Source organism: Indicator indicator, chromosome 31 (genome assembly GCF_027791375.1).
Source record: "Indicator indicator isolate 239-I01 chromosome 31, UM_Iind_1.1, whole genome shotgun sequence".
NCBI lineage: Eukaryota > Metazoa > Chordata > Aves > Piciformes > Indicatoridae > Indicator > Indicator indicator.
The window spans coordinates 7,876,850-7,900,311 of NC_072040.1; the positions used below are offsets into that span (position 1 = coordinate 7,876,850).

At 45.5% G+C, this 23,462-nt stretch overlaps 1 protein-coding gene across 2 annotated transcripts in view; it reads left to right on the top strand.

Moving 5' to 3' along the window:
- The first annotated feature begins 2,634 nt into the window (after positions 1–2,634).
- GAREM1 (GRB2 associated regulator of MAPK1 subtype 1) overlaps positions 2,635–23,462 on the top strand; it is a 98,774-nt gene continuing 77,946 nt past the window's right edge. For both annotated transcript variants that reach the window (XM_054394737.1, XM_054394738.1), the window contains exon 1: positions 2,635–2,755. In XM_054394737.1, the coding sequence (XP_054250712.1) occupies positions 2,635–2,755 (121 nt within the window). The remainder of the gene's footprint in view (positions 2,756–23,462) is intronic.

A 23,462-nucleotide genomic window follows, 5' to 3' on the forward strand; every position in this document is an offset into this window, starting at 1 on the left:
TTTAAAAATCATTTTACTGGCAATGGAACAAATATATGCTGGAGATTTTACAGCCTACTGCATAAACGTGTTGTGAAATCAACACGAAAGTCAGTCAATTAAAAATGCATTTAAGAATAATTTCAGGAATTATTCTGAGTCCCCTTGCCACTGCTTGTGTTTTTATGGTGACAATTTGCTGTTGATACATAAAGGCAGTCTCTGAATGGTGCCTGAAGGGCACATACACAAAAACTAAGATGTAGTGTAGCTGAAGCCCCAGTCCTGAGGTGGATCTGCTCACAGGGATTGCTCTGGATGTCTGAGGGTTTTGGCAACATTCTGCACCAGGAGGAGAGTAAAAGATGCCTCTAAGGGACTAAGTGCAGTGTGTGAAAGATGCATTTTGTCACAGTCAGTGGAAGTGCATGATGTCTAAGAAAATCAGCTGCTGTGAGACAGTATCTGTCCCAGAATTCATGGTACCCATGACAGTGGTTAGAAAATTCTAGACAGACCAGTGCTTCGAATTCAGGTGAATCCAGAACCTGATCTGCTTTGCCTCTTACACTGCACCCAATAACCTTGCCAAACCTGAAGGAGTTAAAACGGTAGTTTTGCTTCTTGTATTTCAACAATGACTCTCTTAGCTATTATATTACTTTGCACTTCAATAGCTTAGCTCATTGAAGCTGTTCAAAGCATTGGGTGAACTTGTAAAAGAGAAGCTACTTTGAAAACAAATCCCCCGTCGTGTTTTTAAAGCTAACTATTCTGGTAGGTAGGATCTAACAGCAGCATTGCTGAGTGTGGAGAAGGAAGGTTTTTCACAGCATTAGGACGCCCCAGTGCCAAACTGTGTAGCTAAAGCACAGACCCAAATCAAGATGAGGTTCAAGGCAACCCCAATCCCTTTAAAGCAAGATGACTTGGGTTTTCTGTAGCCCTCTGTGCTGACTGGCTTCCAGGGTCTTTGTTCCATCTTGCAGAGCATGGATAAAGTCCCAGTCTCTGTCTGCAGCAGCACAGAACAAGAGCGTGTCTGTCCGGCCGCTCCTTGGGCTGGCGCTGCTGCTGGCACCACTGCTGGCACCAGCAGTTTCAGAAGCACGCAGCAGCCTGGCCCAGGCAGGGCGAGCTGCAGGACAGTTCTTGGTGCCACAGCCCTGACCCCGGCTCTGCCATCCCCAGCAGTCTCAAGGACAGGGATGTTGGCTGGTCCTCTTACAAATCGCTGAGAGGCGCTTGCATGTTTCCAGTCAACAGCACAACTTTAAACGTAGCCAAGTTTACTGAAAGAAAAGAAACAGTTTTGACACAAAAGTGAACAAAATAAACTCAAGCACGTTACAAGGGAACCACCCGGGAGTTAGTTTTACTGTTCGAATTTCCCAGAGTTTCTGCATTTAGCAGTCTGGAGATAAAAATGCATTGACATTAAAGAAAAGATCTTAGGAAGATCATCCAAAACTTCATCACATAAGCTGCTTTGAAAAGAGAACTGGTAATAGATTTCAGATTTTCCTGTGGCCTGAAGACCCTCAAGTACACCACAGGTAACATTTGCATGGGCAGAAATAATGCTATAAGTAGGGTGAAGGTTTTTCTCTTACGCGTGCCTCATACTTTAAACACCCATCCATGGCTCACGGGTGAAGACTAAATAGAACCATAGAATCATTCTGCTTGGAAAAGACCTTTAAGATCATTGCATCGGGGAGGGGGGGTTGGACTAGATGACCTTTAAAGGCCCCTTCCAATCCGAGCCATTCTGTAAGTCCAAGTGTTATCTAACTCTACACATAAAGTCGCATATATTTGGGTTTCTTTTTTTATGTAGGGTGAATTTTCACAGGCAAAGTTTCTACGCTGAATTAAAGCAGAAGAAGTTGCAATGCAAGCCCCCTGCTCAAATCCGCTTGGCCAAGCGAGGCAAGGCATTTTACCCACCAGCTGCACCTGGTGGCAGCGGATCTCCGTCCCCTCTGGCAGGGAAGCAGCAGCACGCCAGTCGCAGTGCTCCAGGGGACAGCAGACTCTCCAAGTTGCTACCAAGCCGCGCACCCTGGCAGGCACCCCCCGCACCCTCCATTCCTGGTGGCTCCTGGTAGGGGTGAATGCGGACACCTGCGGGGCCCTGCGGGGCGGCGGCTGCCCGGCTCTCCGCCGCGGACTCCCCGGCTGCAGGTCGGGCGAGCGGTCGGAGGGTGGAGTGAGAGGGACAAGCTCGGCGCGGCACTCCCCGGCGGGCGGGCAGCCCGCCCGGCACTTTCCTTTTCGGCGCGGGGAGGAGCGGCAGCTGCGCAGGCGTTGCTCGCACCCTGTTGATTAGTCAGTGCTGGGATGGCGCTTCCTGGGCCAGGCGAGGCGGCGGCGACGGTGGCGGGCGGCCCCAGCCGGTCCCGGGGGGCGGCGGGAGCAGCAGCAACCACAGCAGCAGCCACCCTGCGGGTCTCCCCTTCTGCTTAGCCCGGCATGTCTTGGGGCGGCCGGCGCTGAGCGAGGCGGGGTCTCCCCGTCCTTCCCTCCGTCCCTCCCCGCTGGCTGCAGCCCCGCCGGCTGCAGCCCCGCCGGGTGAGAGTACACCCGCCGGCGCTGCCCGTCTGGCTCCCCTCCCATTCCTCCCTCTCTTCTTGCCCTCCCCGGGCTGGGAAGATGGACCCCGGCCCTCCGCTGGGCTGCAGCCTGAAGGACGTGAAGTGGAGCGCAGTGGCCGTGCCCCTGAACCTGCTCGTCAGCACCTACCGGCTGCCCCAGATCGCCCGGCTGGACAGCGGTGCGTGGGGCGGGGAGGACGGCCAGTACCGGGCGGCGGGCCGGGCGGAGGGCGGCGGGGGCCGCTACTAGGGGCGGGCTGCCCGAAACCCCCCCGGGAGAAAAACACTTTTCCCTCCTGGGGATGGAAGGAAAGGGGAGAGCCTCGCGGGTCCCCGCAGCACTTTCCGTGCGCACCGAAATCTGCCGTTACCGGGTGTCGGTGCGAGGCTTCGGCTCCGTCGGAGTCCGTGCGTTGCTTTGCATTAAAATACCTGGGTGATGACCCCCTCCGCTCGTAACTGTGCGTGTCCGGGGGAGCTCGGCGCAGCCTGTTTGCTCTCAGCTGCCTGCCCCTGGGAAATGTCCTCGCAGTCTCAGGCTGAGGCGTTGAAGGGCATTTTCGGTGCTGGAGTGCTGTGATGAAGTGATGCTCCACCAAGGCCAGATCAGAAGGGATATTGAATATCCAAGTGGGCTAAATCCCAAATGTTACACTTCACTGGAAAAAAAAAGCCAGCAAAAAAAAGAAAAAAAAAAAAACAAAACCAAAAAAGGAGTAACGTAAGAAGCCTTTATGGTTCCCAGATAAGTTTTTATTGTGCTTCCCATGGGTACTCACCTGCCGTTTCCAAGTCAACAGCGTTTTGTTTACAGCAGGAAATAAGCGGGTCTGACAGAAGGGCTCTGCCAGCAACCTTGCACCTTAACTGCATACGTGTCTTTAGGTATTGTGTCAGCATGGGGAACTGGGGAGATCTGGGGCTTTTGTAAAGGCTCAGGCAGCTGCTTTCTAACACTGTGTGTGTGTGTGCGCGCTGTGTGGCAGCTCCCTGAAAACTGCCCAACACTTCTGTCCATGTGGGAATGCAGCAGATGCCTCACACGCCAAGAAAAATGCCCAGGTTTTTTAACGTGTTAGCTTTTGAAGTCATCTTGTACTTCGGTGACGTAATAGAAGAAGTCTCATATAAAGTTTTGTATTGATTTGACAAGTTCACAACGTTAGTCCCAGGCACGCAGATCCAGAGCGAGAGTAGTTTGTTACCTAACTGCAGTCCCCATAATGTAAGATTTATTTTTTTTTTTACCTCATCCCTTGATTATGCAGTGCTATGCCTGTCCCTTATAGTGCTTCCTTCAAGAACGTTCACAAATTGCTTTGTGGCCTTTTTAACTGCAGTTGGCTGGTTTTCATACTGCCGAGTGTATGTTGTCCTGTGAGAATGGCCAAGCTCGTGTGCTCAGGAGTTCCTCATGGTAATACCTTCTGTCACTCGGAACAGTTAAGATGGCCTCCAGTCACTGCACTTAAGGCTGTCAATTTACTTGAGCTTCCTGGCAGCAGTTCAGGCTTTAACAGGATGTATGTATTGATGAGTTACTAATTTCCCTCTCTGTATGTTATCCTTCCCAGTCTTCCTGCTCCTCTTGTGTTGCTTTGTTGGAGGGGACCTGAAGGAGCTTTGTGGGTAGAGAGTGTTTCTGAGGTTGGAAGCAGGTAATTTATTTTTTGGGGGTCTTGTGTCATACATGGCAATGGGAATATCCCATAACTATGAAGATGATGAGGATTTTATGCAAAGGCTTATTTGTCCCATGTCCCACACTTAAACCACATGCACAAGCAAGTAGAGGTAAACAGAGCTGAGCTCTTTTGCTTGTGTCCTGAGATGGCCAGACATGAGGCAGCTGTTGGTGTAGGTGTCCTGCAAGTCATGGTTCAACCACACACTAAGCTCTGCTAGGAGGCAGACTCAGGCGTTAGCACTGTGGTACAGGCTTTCATTTGGAGCTGATTGAGGTCTGGCCGGTTCAGCGTGCAGGCAGAGGCCTTTGGGTCTGCTTTTACCTCCTCATGTGATGTACCATTTAAGTTCTGGGACCACAGATGGCAGACAGATCAATGTTTTCTAAAGAACGCAGATGTCATGGTCTTGCTGGTATGCAGAGAACGCTTTCTCTGTTTCCAAAGGAAACCGTGCATCAGTGTGTAGCCTTCTACAGGAGGAAAGCTGAGAATATGCAATGTCTGTAGAGGTGACTGCAACACCTTCTGTCCCTGGGTGGTTGCTCTGCATCCCTGTCCTTGTCCTGCAAAGCTAACAAGTGAAGCTTTGTCAGAGAAATTTCGTGATGATTGCGCTGACTCCAGTCCGAAAGTGTCATACGGTGCTCAGGCAGTTTAGGGCTACCTCTCTTAACTAAGTAGCATCTTGTGACAGTTTCATCAGGATGCAGCTTTTTTTTTTTTTTCTCAGCTACTCATTGATGGGCCAGGGTTCAGGTGCACAGAAATGGCCTCATCTCTGCTTTAGGTGCTGAATCCCTCTCTAGATAAGTGGAAGCTGGACGTCTTTTGTGCTGTTGGAAATCAAACCACCTGTAGATGTCTGTCTTCAGTCACCTTTTGATTTCATGGTTGTCTTCTGTCTGTAGCAATGAGTTGTTTCTGGGCTGGTTGTTTCAGTCATCATGAGGTTTTTTGAAAGTCAGAATTCATTTCTTCTGGAGGGGCCAGGGTGTCAGAGAGGACTGAAAAGCTGGAGATGTGTTGTCTTCAGAAGATGCCAGCCTCATTGTGTTGTTTCTACATTTCTCAATGGAGTTAGCACTTGGTGGATTATGTTCTTGGATGATACCCACACCCAGTTTTCCACTCTTGCTTCACCTTCAGGCCTTTCAGTTTGAAAGAAGTAAGTGTGGATGGTGAATGCAGTTTTATTCTTTGAGTTTGGATGTGCAGCTCCTGGAAACATGCCCTTAAGTAGTTCAGTTTGATTTCTTGACAGAATGAAGCTATGAAATATTTATGTGTACTAAATTTGGTCCTCTGCTAAGAAGGGAGGGCTTTTCCTGATGGTGTGGGATGAAGGAGGAATGGGAGGAAGTAATCTGTCATTACATCAAGATACATTTGGAAGTACTTGGGCATCAGTGCCTACTTTAGCCATCTAGAAATGATAAATAGGGCAACTTCTGGTTTTTCTTGGTTTTGTTTTCAGATGAAATTTTGAGACTGTTTAGTTGTGTTCCAGGTTATGCTTTTGGATGCTGTCAAGGCATAAGTCAAATTTTGTTTGTTTTGATCTGTTTATGTGCTTTAGTATTTTGCTGGTGAATATTGTTACATAAATTGAACAAATAGACTAAACTAAAAAAAATATCTGTCACTCTTGAGAGGAAGCAAATAGTTTTTTCTGTTGTTTGGTGTTGGTTTTTTTCCCCAACATACATAACAGTTTAAATATTTCTAAAGGATAATTCAAATACAAAGCTGCTGAAAGAGTGCTTATCACCATACCAAAGAAAATGAATGGGCTTCATCTCACGCTGTGGAATTCACTGAGTGGGCTGCTTCAGATGAAAAGAAGCAAGACTCAAAGAGCGAGGAGAGAGGAGTGAGCTTTGTGCTGTGTTTTTCCTGTCCTCGCCCCCCCTGCCATCCTGATCTGCTTTGTCACAGCTGATTCCCAGCCCAGTGACACCAAGAGGCTTGTGGGTGGGTGCAGTGGGGGAAAGATTTCTCTCTGGGAACCCACAGTGGAGAGATCTTATCAGAGTGTGGTTGTTGTAAGAGGGCAGAAGGTGAGTGGCACTGGTCTGAGAACGCGCGAGTGAGCCTGGGCTGGATTGGTTGTCTTCAGATCATTGCTGGAAAAGGCTCAGAGGGAAGTTGTGCCTGTGTCTCGTTGCCAATGCTGAAACGGTGTCCTGTATGATTATCTCTGGGCTTTAAGTGGCATAATTATTTTTCTGAGTATGATTTAAGGTTAAGATCTGAAAAATTCTGCTTTACATAGAGCTGAACTTCAGGCTGGGCTTTCTTTCATAAGCTTACTGCTCCCTTTGGACTCCAAGAGTCTTGTTATTTTTCTTAGCGGAAGTCCCTTTTCTCTAGCTGCTGTTGCTGTGTTTCCACAAGAGCAGCCTTTGCTAGCAGGTAGTTTTCACCCACAGACTGGGTATGAACTGGAAGAGTTCACAGAAATTGTTAGTTTGTGCACAAAGACTGAAGTGTCTGTGATTAAGAGGGCAGGTGGTCCTCTGATTTTATCTGTTTTTTTTTATCTCAAGGGATAAACATAATTATACATGCTCTTAAAAAAAGGAAGGTGTTATCAAAGATGTTATGTTATGCTCCTGGGATCAAACATAGTGGCACTTGTCCTCAGCTCATAATAAAGTGATTCCCTACTGTGCATGGTGCAGAAATCGTGCTGCATGTTTCTGGAAGCCACTGAGATGAGCCCCTGAGACTCCAAAGGAAATTCTTTGTGCATTTAGAATCACTGGGTGGTTTAGGTTGGAAGAGACCTTGAAGATCATCTAGTTCCAACCCCTTGCCATGGGCAGGGGCATCTCCTGTAGTACACCAGTTTGCTCAAGGCCCCATCCAACCTGGCTTTGAACACGGAAGGTGTGGTTACTGTAAGATGAAATGACAGTGGCTATGAAGAAAGGAAAAATCTGTTAAATAGGTAGCAAATTTACAGGGTGATTTCATCTTCCTTACCCCGAGTGAACTCTTGTGAATGTCAGCAGTGGGTGACCAGTGGTGCTTGTGCTGCTCTTGCTCCTGAGGATGAAGAGATTTTACTTACTTTATTTCAGGGTCTCTTTTTCTCTCCCATTTCAAAACTATTGACAGTGATGTCCATCTATGATAGTCACGTTCAGGGGAGGATTGTTCCTTGCAGCACACCTTACTGTAAGGTTTATTCTGGTTCCAAATACCTGGAAACTGAGCACCCTTGCAGCTTATCAAACCCCAGGGCAGTCAATAGAACAGCATGGCTGTGGAGATAATGAACGTTTTGGATTGCATCACCTTACGAATGTGACTTATCTGTGCAGCTGAACAATGCTGTGAGACTACAAAGAGCTTTATTCTTTTAAGGCCTGAATGCTGCTAGTCCTGCTTTAATTGTCTCCAATGACCTCCTTCTTTTGAGAAGCTAGTGCAGGGTGTCTCAGTAGTCTGCTATTGAATAAATCTTTAAAAGGGATCATGTGGGGGTAGGACAGAGCTTTTTGAGTGGACCAAGAATAGGGTTTCATATATGCTCAGACCTGGGCAATGGCTGTGATTGATTTCCCACTCTGCTTATGGCTCTCTGTTTTGTACTGTGGTGTGGTAGGTGATGGTTCTCATCTGCTGGGCAGGCAGAGGAGTGTCCCTGATGTAAAGGCAAAAATCCTCAAGATATGCTGTGCCCCTATGGCTTGATTTCTTCCTTACATGCTGAGCACCTTTGAAACTCCAACTGTTTGTAGACTTTGGTTTGCCATTGAAGTGTCATCTCAGAAGGATCTCCTCCTTGCTTCCTCGTCTCTCCTCCTTTATCTTGTGGTCTGCTGTTTCTATCAAGGAAACTGAATGAAAAAATAATTGACAGGTTGCAGCTAACAACTGCTCCTGGGTTTTTGTTTAGATTGTTTTGTTGTGGGTTTTTTTTCCCCTTCTGACAGAAGCGTGTTCCAGAAACATTTTAGTGAAAATACTTTTAATTCATTTAAAATCTGCAGCTCCTGAATGGTGTCTGTGAAGATTATTGTGCCCTGCTGGAGATGGAGGCCAGTAACTTGGCAACACCTATTCCCAGGTGTACCACAGGCTTCCAGTGAGGCAGATAAAGAGTTCAGCAGTGTACCTGCTTTATATCTAAAAATCCATTATTTCTTTGAGCTGCCTTCAGGCTTGGCAATGATGTAACACAGAATAACGTGTTCTTTAACCAGTATGCCATTGGAATTACACTGGGCCCTTGATAGTGTGGTCGGGCTGCTAGGATGCAGAATATTTGCCCTGCTCTTAAATCTTACACACTTAATAAATAATTCTTTTCTGCCATATGCAAGCACAGCTCTTTGTTTCAATTTCTAAAGTTTTGGCTCTTAGGTGAAGCCTTTGTGTAAATACCTGGCCAAACTTTTCTGGGGTAATTCAGATAGTTCCAGGTATTGGAAGGGGAAACACCATTAGTCTTTTCCTAACTGGAATTCAGGTGCTCCAACTTTAAATCGGTGGATCAAGTCTTAGAGGAAGCTTAATGCCTTGGCTTTTATTCCTTTTAAATTTCCCCCCCCCCCCCCCATTTAAATTACCTGTTGCTCTCAGACAAAGCACAAGATACACATCAAATCAAAGGAATTAAGGTGTCTTGAACAGTTAGTAAAACCCTTAATCTTTAAACAAATGTAGTGTGATGAATCATACGCTGCTGTTGCAAGATGTAGTAGTGGGGAATGGTACAAGTCTGGTAGGAGAAGAAAGGTTTTGTTGTTCTACACTTTGTAAGTGCTGTTCTGGAACTAGGTGTTCCTGGCTTCGGTGGTTGCGTGAACTGGCACTCCCTGTAACAGCCCTGCGAAGGCAACTCCAGGGAGTATGCCAGGATGAAGTGCTGGAGGATGTTGGATGGTGTGATCTGGTGCCCCAGGATTCAATGGAAGTTGTGGGAAGAACTACAGCGTGTTCCAGTCGTTCCAGTGGTGGTTTGTCAGCAGTGAAGGGCATGGGTGTTGCTGTATTTCCTTTTGGCATTAGGAGTAACAAGTTGGTTGATTTAGGGAAGCTTAAGTCTCTGCCCTATAGGAAAATATTCATCATCCTAATGTGGATTGCATATGACTCAAAACCAACCTTCATAAAACCCAGTGAGCCAATATTTCAAGGCTGAAAATGTTGCTTTTGATGGTGCTTCCCCTTGGAACGAGTTTCACATAGCGTTTGTGGTCGGTGATTTTCATACCATTTACAGGATGAAAAGCTTGTGGAGCTGCCTCCTCTGCACCTCCACCTGTGGCCACAGCTGTGAGCGGGAGGCCTGGCACAGAGATGTGAAGCTGAGGTGTATAAGCAGGGTGAAGAGTGTGCCTGCAGAGGATTGGGGCCACCTCTGCACATCAGTGTAAAACTGCAGCCATCCCTGCTCTGCCAGGGCACCTGCACGCTTGGCTGGGGCACTGCTCCAGCAGGAACAGCTGCTCTCTCTTGGTATCTCCTGTGCTGCTGCAGCACGGGGTATTGCCCCATTAGGCTTCTGGCTGTGTGCTGGGGTGAGGGTGGAAATACCTTCTTGGGGGTGGGGAGGGCTTGGAGTTCAGCCTGCTTGTCCTGCAGTTTGCTTTGGCTTTCAGTTTGTGCAAAGGAGTGGTCAGAAACTTGGCCTTCAGAAAGAGGTCAGTGGAGTATCTGTTGAGGAGGGTGGATAGGGAAGGAGGTAACTATGTTTGGCTCATACAGGGCATTAACACTACTGGGTGTTAATGTCTCTGGGCTCCTGTAAAGAACCAAGAATAAAGATTATGTATGTGTGAGTATGTATATAAATATGTGTGTGTACATATATATTTATACAGTCTCAGGGGCTGGGAGATGTCTGAATGCTGAAGCTGATGAAGTTACTGCTGGACTTGCCTCATGCCAGGGCTGAACCTTAGTGACTCAAATGTAAAACAAAACATGCTGCAATCAGATTTGTGAAACAAGCAGGAGAAACCTTTCAGCAGAGTGGTGGCAGTGAGGAAGTTGGGGAGTTTCTGCTTGCAGTCATTGCTGGGGGAGTGGGCAGAAAAGCTGAGTATGGAGTAAAAGCTCCCTTCAACACACCACCTGCTGCTCTGCTTGTGGTGTTTGTGCCTTTGTGACAAAACATGTAACTGGTGTAGGTGAGGACCTGGCTCAGAGGGCAGCAGGCTTCCAGGGAAGGTTGAGGGGCTGTAGCTGCAGGTTGGGGATCACCAGCCATGGCCTGGGCTTTGCAGCACACGGGTGTGTGTCCTCTGAAGGTAAGGTGTGAGGCTGCATGGGGACGTGGTTCCCATGGCAGGAAGGATGTGGGCTTGTTAGAGAAAGTCTAGGGACAGACCACCCTGAACTGCTTATTCACTGTGTCCTGAAGGGAGGGACTGTGCCAAAGCCTGACCCAGGGATAGGAGAGAAGAAAGGTCCCTGTGTACCCTAAGCAGTCATTCCAGAATTGTGTCCCCTGGGCTTAGCCAAGCATGTCCCCTCCTCATTGCACTGACACAGGCTGGACTGCCACAGAGCACCCTCACCTTACAGCTGGGCTTGTAAGAGTCAACAGGCTAAAAACTCAGCAGCTAAATTACTTCCAGGAACTATTTCAAAGTAACCCACAGATGCTCAGATACACCTTCCCCTGTGTTTGTTTTTCTGTTTGCAGCTTTTTGTTGTTGTTGTTGTTCCAACTGGCAGTTTTACTGATTTGCCCCTCTCAAAGCAAGCACTGCCTGTTGCTGCTTCCTGGCACCTCACCATTTGGGAGATGAAAGAGGGAATATTGGGGTGGGAAGATGAAGGAAACTTTTTACTTAAGGGGTGGGGAAAGGAAAAAAGGCACACAAGCCCAGATCTTCTCTCCTTGTCCAGCTTTCATGTTGCATCTTTCACTGGGTCACTTTGGGTCATGGTTGGATTCAGGGAACCCTTGGGCCCAGTTTGTGTCATTCAGTCCATGCCCCAAGATACTGTCCTGCACTTGGGGGCTTCTAGCAGATGTTGCAAGTTACCTGCAGTTGTTTCCAAGATCAGTAAGGTAAAATACTCAATACTGCCTAGCAGTAGCAGAATGGAGCAGTGCAATGAGTTGCTTTCATTTCTGTTACCCCTTCTTGCCTTCAGGTAGGACAGCCCTTCCTTTCACCTCTTCCAGCATTACTGGGACATTGCCTGCTTGTCCTGTCCTCCAGATTGTTATGGCTCCTGTGCAAACTCTTCTTCTCCATTGCTCCATGCTCTTTTTACCTCCATGTCCTCTTATTTTCCCTCAGCTGGGAAGAAATCAAGATGTTTCTTGGTCTAGACAGCAACGTGATGTTTGGTTGTGCATGTAGCAGGAGTGGTAGCTGCTCTTGTGTTACCAGAGATGAGAAATCAAGCAGGGAAAGCTATTTCAGACGTTCTAGAGACTTGAAAGCTTCTGTTCACAGAGACCAGAAACTGGAACTGCAGCTTGTTGCTGTTGGTGTTCTGGGCTTTGCTGAAGAGAGGTAGTTATGTATCAATGCAGGTAACATGGGGTCTCCCTCTGTGGAGTCCTGCATTTGGCTGTTGATGTGCTGTTTGCTTTGGCTTCAATAAAGGGAGTTTGTTGTCTGTTGGTAGGCTTTGCATGCAGTGTGTCCTTTTGTTGGCCAGCACTGACTGCTTGACTTTGAGAAACTGAGTGAAGATGGTGTATTTGTAAGAAAGTCATCATCCATGTCCATTTGTTACGTGATTTGATTATCTGGAAGGAGAATCTTTTTGGAAGACTTGTTTCCAAAACATGAAGCTATTCCTGCTTCTCTTCTAGCAGTTTTGTTTAGACTACTATTCATTGGAGATGAAAATGCCTCTTTTCCTCTTTGAGGGGGGCACAACCTCAGACATTGGGTATATCTGTGCTCTTATCTGAGCTGCATTTATGCAATTTCATTATAATCACACTTCTTTTCTGTCTTAGTCTCCAAATGTGTATCTGGATTATCCTGAGAGCAGAAAGACAGAGAAAGCCTTGGTGCAGATGTGACTCAGGGCTCCATTTGCAAATACAAACTGTGAGTAGCTACACGTGTGTGTTACTGTGGTCACTGAACCCAGGATGTGGCTGCAGACAAACAGCAAGGCTACAGCACCACTGCAGCTGAATGTAGGGCAAGCTGGAGGAGATTACTTCTCTTGCATGTTTTATGGCTTGCATTGTCAAATGACATTTGGGTTCCTGTCAATGTATGTAACAGAATATCTTGGGACCACATGGCCTGTGGGCAAGGATAAATGTGCCCTCAAGGGGAAAGGGAGGCATGATGGGCTTGTCTTCACTCTGCTCTGTGTGCTGCTCACCAAGAGCAGCTTTCCCCTTCACAGGAAGGGGTTTATTTTACTCTTCTTGTGCCATATTAAGATAATGGAAATAATACTGAAGGGCTGCTATTACCTTACCTCTTATGTTTTATTAAAAACAAAGCCATTCTTTTTATACCTTACAGTTTCAGTGTAGGTTTCTCTGAAACAGTGGAAATACATTGCCTTCAAGATTCCTAATGTTCTTGATCAGAATGAGGTGTAGCTTTGCCTGCATCCCTCTTGTTAGCCTGCCCATATTGCTCAGATACTGTCTCAGGATGTACCCAAACCAAACAGGTGCCTAATTCCACTTGATCATCCAAAATTTCTGTGGTTGTGAGTGATCAGCCTGTGTTTGAAAGAGGCGTTGCCCTCTTACTGGTGACAGTGGAGTTTTTCCAGGTTGGGCAGAAGGGGTAGGAAGGAGATAGCTAAATAGCAAAGGCAGTGGCAGCCCCAAGAAGCAAGTGCCATGTGTGCACAATCACTTAGTGCCTGCCTGGTCTCTGAGGGCATGGGGAAATGGACCAAGGCCACTGGGCAAGCAGCCAGGTGGCAACCCAACTTCAGAACAGAGCTGAACTTCTGCTCTCTTCTAGCTGGTTTTATTCCATCCTTAACCCAGGCTGCAGAAAAAATTAGAGGCAAATTAAATTGTAATGATGAGTTCTTTCAGAGCCAAAGAAAACTATGCCTGAGCAGCTCCTGCACTTGGACTACTTTAATTGGGAGCTTGTCCAAGATGCCCCAAGTTCAAACAGGGATCACTGCAGTGCAACACAAAGCAGCATAGTGTCTCGTTAGGACTTGGGGTGTATAATGAGAGGACTGAGCATGTCTACTTGGATACTATTTTAAAATATCATCTAATTATAACTAACTGTCAATGAGAGCTCCCCGGATCTCATGCTGTGCCCAGAAAAAGCCTGAATGAATAGGCTGCTTTTCTCTCTGCCAGGGAAATCTAGAATCAAATTCTAGATCTTAAATTGATGAGGTTGGTAGGGTTAAAATTTTCTTCATTGGCATCCTGAATCTAGGGAGCTTTACCCATGCTTCCCTGATCAGGCTCCCAACCACTGCATGTAGGAGGAGACAGATGACTTCAGCAGCAGCTAAGGTGCACAGCCACCTTCAGCTTTATTAATTAAAGCAACCACTCTGTATCTGTGCTGGGTAGTAAGTAGGAAGCCAGGAAAGCATGTAGTACAATGCTAAATGCTGACCTCCCACCTCGAAGTACTAAGCTTCTCCAAGTAGGCACCTGATGCTAAACAGGCACTTGCACATGTATTCTGCATTGGTCCTCAAGATATTTATAGATCTGAGCAGGAGCTTTCTAGCATGAGGAAAGCTTGACTCTAATGAAGCAAAACCTCAGCTCTCTTAATGAAGCATTTAAAGGCTGATTTGGATGGCAGCAGGCTGCCCAGCAGTCTCATTACTGCTGTGTTTTTCTTTTGTTCAGGTAGTGCTGTCATTCTCTTTATCCATACCTATCAGACTGCTTCTGAAAGCTACTCTCTGGATTCCTCATTTCCAAACCTGGTGCAAAGGGCAAATAAATATTTTAAATCTGTTTCTCCCCCCAGACTTTGGCCTTGAGAATTCAAAATGGAAAATAGACTAAACATGAGACAGACATAAAAATTCCTTTCTCTCCCTCTCTGTGGTAACACTAAACTAGGCTGGAACCTCTCTTGCATGCACTGAAAACTTACTTAGCTTTCTCTTCCTCTGTGTTTCTAACCTGTGATCACTTTAAGTGTGGTTAAAGTTGGCTTTCTTTGCTTTTACTCATAACACTTCGGATTTGTGATCTTGGGTGACTTCAAAACCAGAAAACTTTCCTCCATAAGAATCTCAGTTTTCAACTGAGTGTTGCTAAGCTTATTTTTTTCCTTCAAATATAAGTTCTCATGATAAACAGTGGCCACTATTCAACATGGTGCAGAGGTTTGGAGTAGTTTAAAGAGCTGCTGAGACTTTTAGGGTGGTTTGTAAGTAACCATGGTGATTAACTGATCTGTTGGTTCAGTCTTGCAACTAAATCTGTTGTGAGGAGACAGCAAATCTGCAGTTACATCTGATGATGCTCAACATTAATAAGAAGAGTAATTATGACAGCAGCAGAAAGTTACTGTGTTTTGGAAGGTAAATGTTAAAGATGTTGTTGTACTGAATGTTTTGGTTTTTTTTCTTTTTTCCCCTGTGTGGGGGTGGAGAGCAGTCTGTGTTGAAAGATGTGTTTTGGCTCGTTTGGCTTGAGTTCATGAAAAGTAAGGTTTCTCATTTGGGGATGTTTGTTCTGAAGGCTTGAAACAAACACAAACAAATCTCGATGAAATCTGTGTTGTTACTCTTCTTTTTAATCCCTGCCCCCCTGCTGGTTTTCTTACGAACACAAAGAAAGCAGGGTTCAAACTGTGAGATTACTGAAGTCAGCAGAGCATTTGCCATCAATGACAGTGGCACCAGAATTCCACTTGGTGTTTGTTTAAAATATTTGTGCTCCTCTTCCCTGCAGTAGGGCAGACAGGTTTTTTGAAGGCTCTCTGAGATGCTGTCTCTGTGTATTTGCAGCTAGAGAAAAGCTTGCCCTGGAACAAACTGGATTTTTCAGTGGATTAATCTGTCCCATAGCCTTCTAACAAGATTATGGTTTATGCTGATTTGTTGCAACAGTACTGGTATATCCAGTCATTCCAATAGCAAAATGCTAATCCTAAAGAAATAAATCTGTCTTCTTGCTGGCAGGCATCAGAAGGATGGGGGGATGGGAGTCTCTGGCTCCCTTGTTAGGGATTAGTGAGTGATAGCTTGAGTTCAGCATCAGTTGGACTGAAGCAATTTGATCGTATCAGGCTTTTGCAGAGGGATTGGAAGTTGCAGAACTGAAGCCTTATCTCCCTTCTCTTGATTGTGAAATATTTAATGGTCACCCCGAGCAAAGTTTGATCGGAGTACCGTGAGGCTGAAGGATTACATCAGTGCACAAACTGCCACAAGATGTTAGGCCATCTGGGGATGAAGCTGTCCTTGCCCCTTCATCTCTGAGCAGGTGGGGTTGGTGAAGCCACCTGGGTGCCTTGTTGTTCAGACACTGTGGAAGACCATTGCAGCAATGGTTGTGTTTCATCCAAGGAAAAAGGTGTACACCAGAGAGAAACTTAATCTTGGACAAACTATCTCCTGGGTAGGTGCATCTTGCCCAGCTCTTCCTGAAGCTGTGAGAAGATTCACTGTCTCTCCTCTGTCCAGGGCTGAGAGAAGTGCAATTGGTGGTAATGGACCTTGCTGCAGACTATCAGTTTCAGGAGACTGAGTGTCTCAGTCTGGGTTGGGCAGGGTTGGATGATTCTCCTGGGCGTTTCCTTCATGGTTGCTGCAGCCAAGTACCAAAGAGGCAGTCTGAAACTCTTGGTGAGTTTGTGAGGCACAACCTGAGCTGGCTTTGATGCCTGGACTCATCTGTCTCAAATTCTTTTTTTTTTTTTTTTTTTTAAATGACAGAGTCTTTAAAAATATTTTTGTAATGTAAAAAGCAGTTCTGAAGACCAAGTGGTTCAAATCTTAACTTGAGAGACAGAACACAAGATTTTCAACTGATTTTGCCTGATCTTCCCTGCTTTACTCATGAGTATTTTCCATTTTCATGGTTTTGGCAAAGGAAGGAAGAACATAGATCATCTTATAATCAAAATGAGTAAGAATCCTTATGGTGCCAGGGAGAAGGCTTTTATCCACTGAGAGATGTGGGGGTCTATACAGCTGATGGAGGGTCAAGTCAATAGTACTGTGGATTTCTTTGGAGAGAGGGGGGTTTGATTGCAGTTTGCATTGTGACAGAAGTCCTGGTTGATCAAGATGATGGGAACCAGCACAGACCAATGCACTGCAGGAATGGAACAATGGAACAGAAGCAGGTATTGAAAGCTACTCAGGAAAGGAAGAAGGGAAACTGGAAAGTGAGTTTGATTATCAGCAGTCCTAGATACAAGTGCAATTTCTATTCCTGACCTTTGTGTTGCAAGCTTAAAGGGTTGTGTAGCTGGGGACAGAGTCCTCTGCTTTTGTTCCACTGTGTTCAGACACAGTCTGAAGGAGACCCCTGTCAGGCTGTTCCTAATGAGTTTGCCCACTTCAAAATGCAGTGCACTAAATTTTTAATTTGTGGCTCTGAGATGTTTAAATTTTAACGTGTGTTGAGCTTGTTCTGGTTGAGGGCTGGTGGGGTTTTTTCCCATCTTCCTCCTAGAAACTACAATATTTGCTCCTTGAAATGACAATATTTACCCTTTTAACTCACTGGCAGTCTGTATTTAGGCTTTGCGTGATACACCCACGTGCAAGTTGCTTTGCTTTTTTTAAGAGAAGGAAGTTTTGTCTGATCAGCTGCATAATTTCTTTTTTTTTGTATTAACCTTTTTTTTGTGTGTGCCTGTGTCTGTATGGAATGACAAAGTGAGTCTGATAACACGGAGAGGCTTTGAAAGCAGGTTTTTCTTTGCTAGTAGTCATGTTTTCTACAATGACATGCTCTTTTCACTTCTTTCCCATTAGGCATTTTATGCAAGAGCAACTCTTCCAAGTATCTGTTCAATCATAGTGACAAAAAACCTCATAAAATTTTCAAACCCTGTAGATCCAGTGTTCACTGATGTTGCTACAAGTGAAGTTCTTCATGTAACAAAACATTTCTGTGTTTTTTCTCCTTCTTTTGTTAAGAAATACTACAAGGGTGTGATTTTTTTCCATTATAAATTCCCTTTGCTGCTTCAAGCTGGAAATTTTAGATGTTGTAGTCCTCCTAATGAACTTTCCTCTGACCTACATCATAGTTTTCTTTTTTTGTGGAAGAATTAGCACTGGCAGGCTGAATAGCTCTTTGAGATTTGACCCAGTAACCAAGTAAGTGCTGAAGCTTGAGCAAGCAAACCACCCTGCTTTAATATTTATTGGTCTTTGACATTCCTTGAGGTATGTCTCTATAGATAAATACCCAACAGATAATCTGGAGTGTGATGCAGCATGCAGGAAACAAAAGGTTTGACTTCCTCCCTCCAGCTTTCCTCAGAGGTAGAAGTTATTTGTCATAAGGAGAGGTTGCCTGACCTGCTAGGTAGTGAAATAATGAAAGGAAATTATTTGTCCTTGTTTGATTATTGAGACTTAACAAGAACTTCGTGTTTCTTCCCCCAAAATGTAAATTCCAAACTCCATGAAAGAAGAAAGCTTTGAGTATTAGTGAAAGGATCCGGGTGGACCTTAGAGCAGCCCCAGGGGTGCTGGACCTTTGCTATCTTTAAGATCCTTTCCAACCCAAACTGTTCTGTGATCTGTAGGAGAAGAGACACCTCTGCTGCAGTAGTTGCTGCAGTAGTTGCTGCAGTGTTGCTGCAGTAGTTGCTGCAGTGTTGCTGCAGTAGTTGCTGCAGTAGTTGCTGCAGTGTTGCTGCAGTAGTTGCTGCAGTGTTGCTGCAGTGTTGCTGCAGTAGTTGCTGCAGTGTTGCTGCAGTAGTTGCTGCAGTAGTTGCTGCAGTGTTGCTGCAGTAGTTGCTGCAGTAGTTGCTGCAGTAGTTGCTGCAGTAGTTGCTGCAGTAGTTGCTGCAGTAGTTGCTGCAGTGTTGCTGCAGTAGTTGCTGCAGTGTTGCTGCAGTAACACAGCTGAGTGCTGGAGGTGAGAGCTCACACACTGATAGTGTTGTGGTCAATGGGAAGTCTGTCTCCTGTGCACTGCTGCACTTTCAGTCTGCCTGAAACAGCAAAACCACTCAAGGACTTTAGATGAGGTTCATGCTCATTTGCTCACTTGTTTCTTTCCTTTTCTTGATGACAACTGCTGTTAGGTGGTTATCTATGGCAGAGCTGCAGGTATTTGATAAACAAATAGAGCAGTTCTCCGGAGTTACCATATACTAATTTTGTTTCTCCTCCACTGCATGTGGAGAGGTTATGTAGGAGCAGAGTTTTGTCCCCCAAGTGAAAGAATTCATGTTCCAATAAAAATAGATTCCAAGCCTCAAAGGTACTGGAAAATGGTCTACTTGGAGTTCTCTTCCAGAAGCCTGTTGCCTGTTGTGGGGATGTGTTTTTTCAAAGAACTTGTACTCTTTATTAACATAAAACCAACAAACAGTGCAGTGTTTCTTGAGTGCTAGTGGTGCTTCTATGTTTCTCTGAGTCAGTTGAGATCAAGTTGAAGTTAACAGTGACAAAACTTTGTGATGCAGCCTGATGTACACCTTGATCTTTTTCTTTTTGGCTTACTTGCTTTGTTTGGAACAAAGAGTTGCTGTCTGCTTTTATATTTTTTGTGTGTATATGGTTACACCTTGGCTTCTGTTGTCTTGTATTTCAAGAGATCTGAAGGCTAAACAACCAACTGGCTGAACCAGAACCAAGGTGTTGGGACCTGTTTGAAGACTGTGTAAAGGATGACCTAACAGGGTCACAGATTCCCAGTTGAAAATGGCTGAGTTAGGATTGATTGATTTTTATTTTTTTGCAAAGGCAAAAGGGTGCTGTGGTACCCAGCCTGATTTGAACACTTGGCAATACCAAAAAGCCTGCCTTGGAAAGGCTGCAGGTACTTGTGATGCTCACAGACTGTCATTGCCAAGGAGCCTGAAGACAGCCTTGTGCATTACCTGCAGTTAATAGGTGCTCACTGTGCACAGCTGCACCTTTCTGACCAGTGTGTGGTCTCTTCAGGTGTGCTGTCTGGGCTCCCTATGTTTAGATGGCTCACCCCTCAGCTTTTGTGCTGAGAGGAGGCCTTGGTTTCAGCTTTTACCTGCTGTGAATCCTCCAGCAGATCAGAAGAATTCATCTTAACGTGTTACTGGTGTGAGAGCTTGTGACCAGCAGATGTTTGCAGAAACACTAGTTTGCCTTTCCAAAAATAAAACAGTTTCTATTAGTTGACTGGTGCACAATGTTGTAAATTCCTTCTTTTGGAGTGGAAAAGCAGCACTGGCATTTGTATTTGTGCTAGCAGTGTGACCTCCCTCTGACCTGAAATATTTCTGCATAGAGCCATGAAGTCCATAATCTGTCTTCTTTTATTTATTTATTTAACAATAGATTATAACTTCATTTCTGGCTGGGGCTGTGCTTTGTTTTTCATGATGCAGTAGGATAATGTTAAGGTGTATCTTAATGCATGGCTTGTTTGGCCCTCAGCCAGGGAAAGTCCAGTGAAGCTTTATGCCCAGTGAAGCAGATACTGTGTAAGTAAGGCTCCTCAGTGCAGTGATAGCATGATAAATAAATTAAAACCTCACTTCTTTCTTTTTTTTCGCCCCCCCAGCTTCTAATCATTCTGCATTCTCTTAGCTCCCAGTTGTTGTAAAATCAACCTTGCTTGCTGTCTTCCCTTGTGACAGTAGCCATGTGCTGACAGCTCCTTGTAGTTGTTTCACAGCAGATGTGCTCACCTGACCAGACAGCCACTTCTTCTTGGTGTCTGACAAGTTAACCCTTCATTCCTAGCAAATGTTGGTGCAAGCACAAGTGGCATTAAGTTGAAATTGTTAATTGGTGTGCTTTTGGAGGTGCCTGGCCGAGCACCCACTGAAACGTTTTTTTGATGTTGCTGAGATTCTCCTGTGTAATGATGTTGTGCAGTTGTGGAACATTATATGGAATAATTAAACTCGCCACCTACTTAACTGGCCAAGGCAGGCTGGGTGATGCACTGGGTTGTGTGGCATCTGTTACCTTGCATGCAGATGGTGTTCAGGCTCAATGAAAACACATGGCCCAAAGTCTTGATGAGTTTTCCCTGGGGTTTCACAGGTATCATCTTCACCAGCTGTTTCACAGAAGCCATCTGAGGTTTCCTGTGAGCTCCTAGTCCTTTTTTGTAAGGCTTTGTGCTGCAGGAAGAGGACTTTCTGCGTGCTTGAACTGATATGTAAGGGACAGCATTCAGCTCACTTTCCAGTCTTAGGTGGTGAATGAGATGAGAGAGGATTGTCTCTGTCACCACCTTCCTGGCAGGAGGAGATGTTATCTGGTTCATCTGGTAAATGGTACCTTGCCTGTGACTTCTCTTCTGAATTGCTTGGTACCTGTTATTTTAATGTCTTCAGATGCAAAGCTTGTGCTTTAAGGCAGCCCTGCAAACCCTTAGCCAAGATGACAAAGTGTGTGGCATTACAAAGGGTTTATATTCCTGCAGATCACTGCTTATTTTTAGCAGTGTCATTTCTGAGTGAATGAGTCATGTTGGGCTGCACAGTTTGCAGTGACTTGAGTGTTAGCTTCTCAGCATTTGGAAGAGAACCTTAAAAGGTGGTTTGTGTTTTGTTGGTGGTTTTTTGTTTGTTGTTCTTTTTTTTTTTAATTTGTTTCATGATTTTTCTTTAGTGGCTGATGTTGAAAAGTCATTGCTCTCTTTGGCAAACCAGAATTTATGAAACCTGTGTCAATTTTCTTTTATGTATGGTAATGGGCCAAGGTGGGAGTGCTCAAATCCTTCAAAACTGGAGTGGTCTTCATCTCTACTCCTGAGGCTTTGCTCTGGAAAATCTGGAAATTGTACAGTGCTAAACTAAAGTGTTGCTGTTGCTTATTTTCTAAAGACACACAATCACAGAATCATGGAATGGTTTGGGTTGCAAAGGACCTTAAAGATCATCTAGTTCCAACTCTCCTGCCATGGGCAGGGTCACCTCCCACTAGATCAGATTGCTCAATGCCTCATCCAGCCTGGCTTGAACACTTTGAGGGAGGGGGCATCCACAAACTCTCTGGACAGCCTGTTCCAGTGTCTCACCACCTTCACTGTAAAGAATTTCTTCCTAATATCCAGGCAAATCTCTCCTCTTCTAGCTTCAATCCATTCCCACATCCTATTACTCCAAGCCCTTGTAAAAAGTCCCTCCCCAGCTTTTTGGGAGGTCAGTGCTTGCCTCAAAAGAAGTGAGCTCCTTTCTGTGCTGCCATAAATCAACTCAGTCCCTGCACCAAGCCAGCCTCTGTTGTCTCACCTGGTTCTTAAAAACTGCAAGTGAAACCAGAAATTCATCTCCAAACTTGGAGATATCCTGCTCCCGGTCTTGCTCTAGTTGTTAACTATTAATTTCAGACTGGAGTGTTTACAGTTGCCAGAGCCAAGGTTTGCCAAATGTGGATCATCCAGTTTTGGAACTGGAAAGAATTATTCAAGAAGTATTGGCATTTGGTGTAGGTGGTATTTAATAAGCGTGGGGCTGCTGGTGAAGCAATTCCTGTTTTATAACTGGATCGGTGTGTGAAGACTTTTCCTTTCATGGTCAGTGTTTGCTCTGCAGTTGCCCTTTGCCAAAGGTGGGCTTTGCAGTAGTAGTAGCATTTAGGAATTGTGTGGAAATGGCTCTTGTAATTAAAACCTGGTAATACATCCTGCTGGCAGTGAGGAGCTGTTGCAGTGCCGCTTCGGTGCCGCCTGATGCAGTCCAAATAACTAATCATGGTCAGAGTGCTTCTGGAGGACAGCTTCTGTAGGAGCACCCCAGCTGACTTCTCCATTCAGAGGTGTGAGGCTTTTATTGTCAGGCAGGATGGGTGTTGACGCTTTATTTCAGGGTTAGGTGCTGTTAGCAAACCAAGGGGTTCTGAGTCTTGGGCGTTATTATGAATAAACTTGACTCATGTTTTGGAAGGAGGTAGGCAACTTGGAGAAGGGTGGGGAATTGCATGTGATAGTTCATTGCTTCTCTGACTTTCATTTGGGGGAAAAACCAACACAAGTAGTTGCCTGTTGGTTCTTTGTAGTGGTTTAATTATACTGCAGGCATGTGGGGCGGGGAGGAGAGGCTGAGAAGATAGAACTAATCCATATTTGATCCTAAGAGACAAAACTGTTACTAAAGATGAGTGGCCCGGTGTACTCTGTTTTCTCATAGCGTCTGGGTTTTGTGTAAGCAGCAGTGTAGGAGTATGTTGGATAGGTGAGAACAGAGTTGCATAGTTGGTGGATGTGAGGACTGCTGAGTTCTCTCCCACATATTTAAAATGTGATTAATGAAAGGCTTGCATAACTTGTGTTCCTGAGGCAGGGGGAAAAATCAGATTGGATTTGTGTGGCTGTTTTGCAAGGTGCAGTGGCTGAGAGAAGTGCAAAAGGCTAAGTCTGGGTTGTGCTTGGGGTGGGCACTGAGTTGTGTAGCTAGGGTCAGGTGTCCTCTGCTTTGAAAAGTTCTCCTCTCCAGAAGGAAACTGCTTTAATGGCAGTGAACAAGTCTGACAGGGAGAGACAGACTAGAAGAAAATGGAAGAAAGAAGAGAGTCTGTATTGCTGAGTCCTGTTGTCTCAGTCACGTTTGACTCTTCCTTGTGTTTCCTCCCATAGCATGGAGGCCATCGTTAGCCAGGAGGTTTTGTGAGTCCATGAATGTCTTGACAAGGAGCCTCTCATAAAGCAACCCTTGAAATCCAGCTGGCCCAGGGTTGAGAAAGATCAGGGCTTGGGCAGGACAGACCTGCTTGTTGTGAGGAAGCCAGGGGGACCATGAATTCCCCATTGCATCTGCTCCACCTTCTCTCCTGGGCTCAGTCTCCCGTGGCAAAGCATGAAATTCGCTTCCGATGTAATCAGTTGGAGCAAATAATTGGTGTAGCAAGAACTGTGGTTTCCAAGGTTCTGTTTGAGAAATACAGCTCCTTGCAGCTGCAGACTTAATTACGTAGCCACTCTTGGGCCTGCCTTAGTTAATCTCTGCTTACACTCACCTGTCCCACCCAGTTTTTAGTGCAGTAACCACTTCAGCAGATCATGGCATGTGAGCCGTGACGGGAAGCACCCTTTCATAATGGGTGTCTTTATTTTCTTGAGAATATCTTTCTCAAACACTTGGGGGGTGACCCATACTGTAGCTATGTCCCT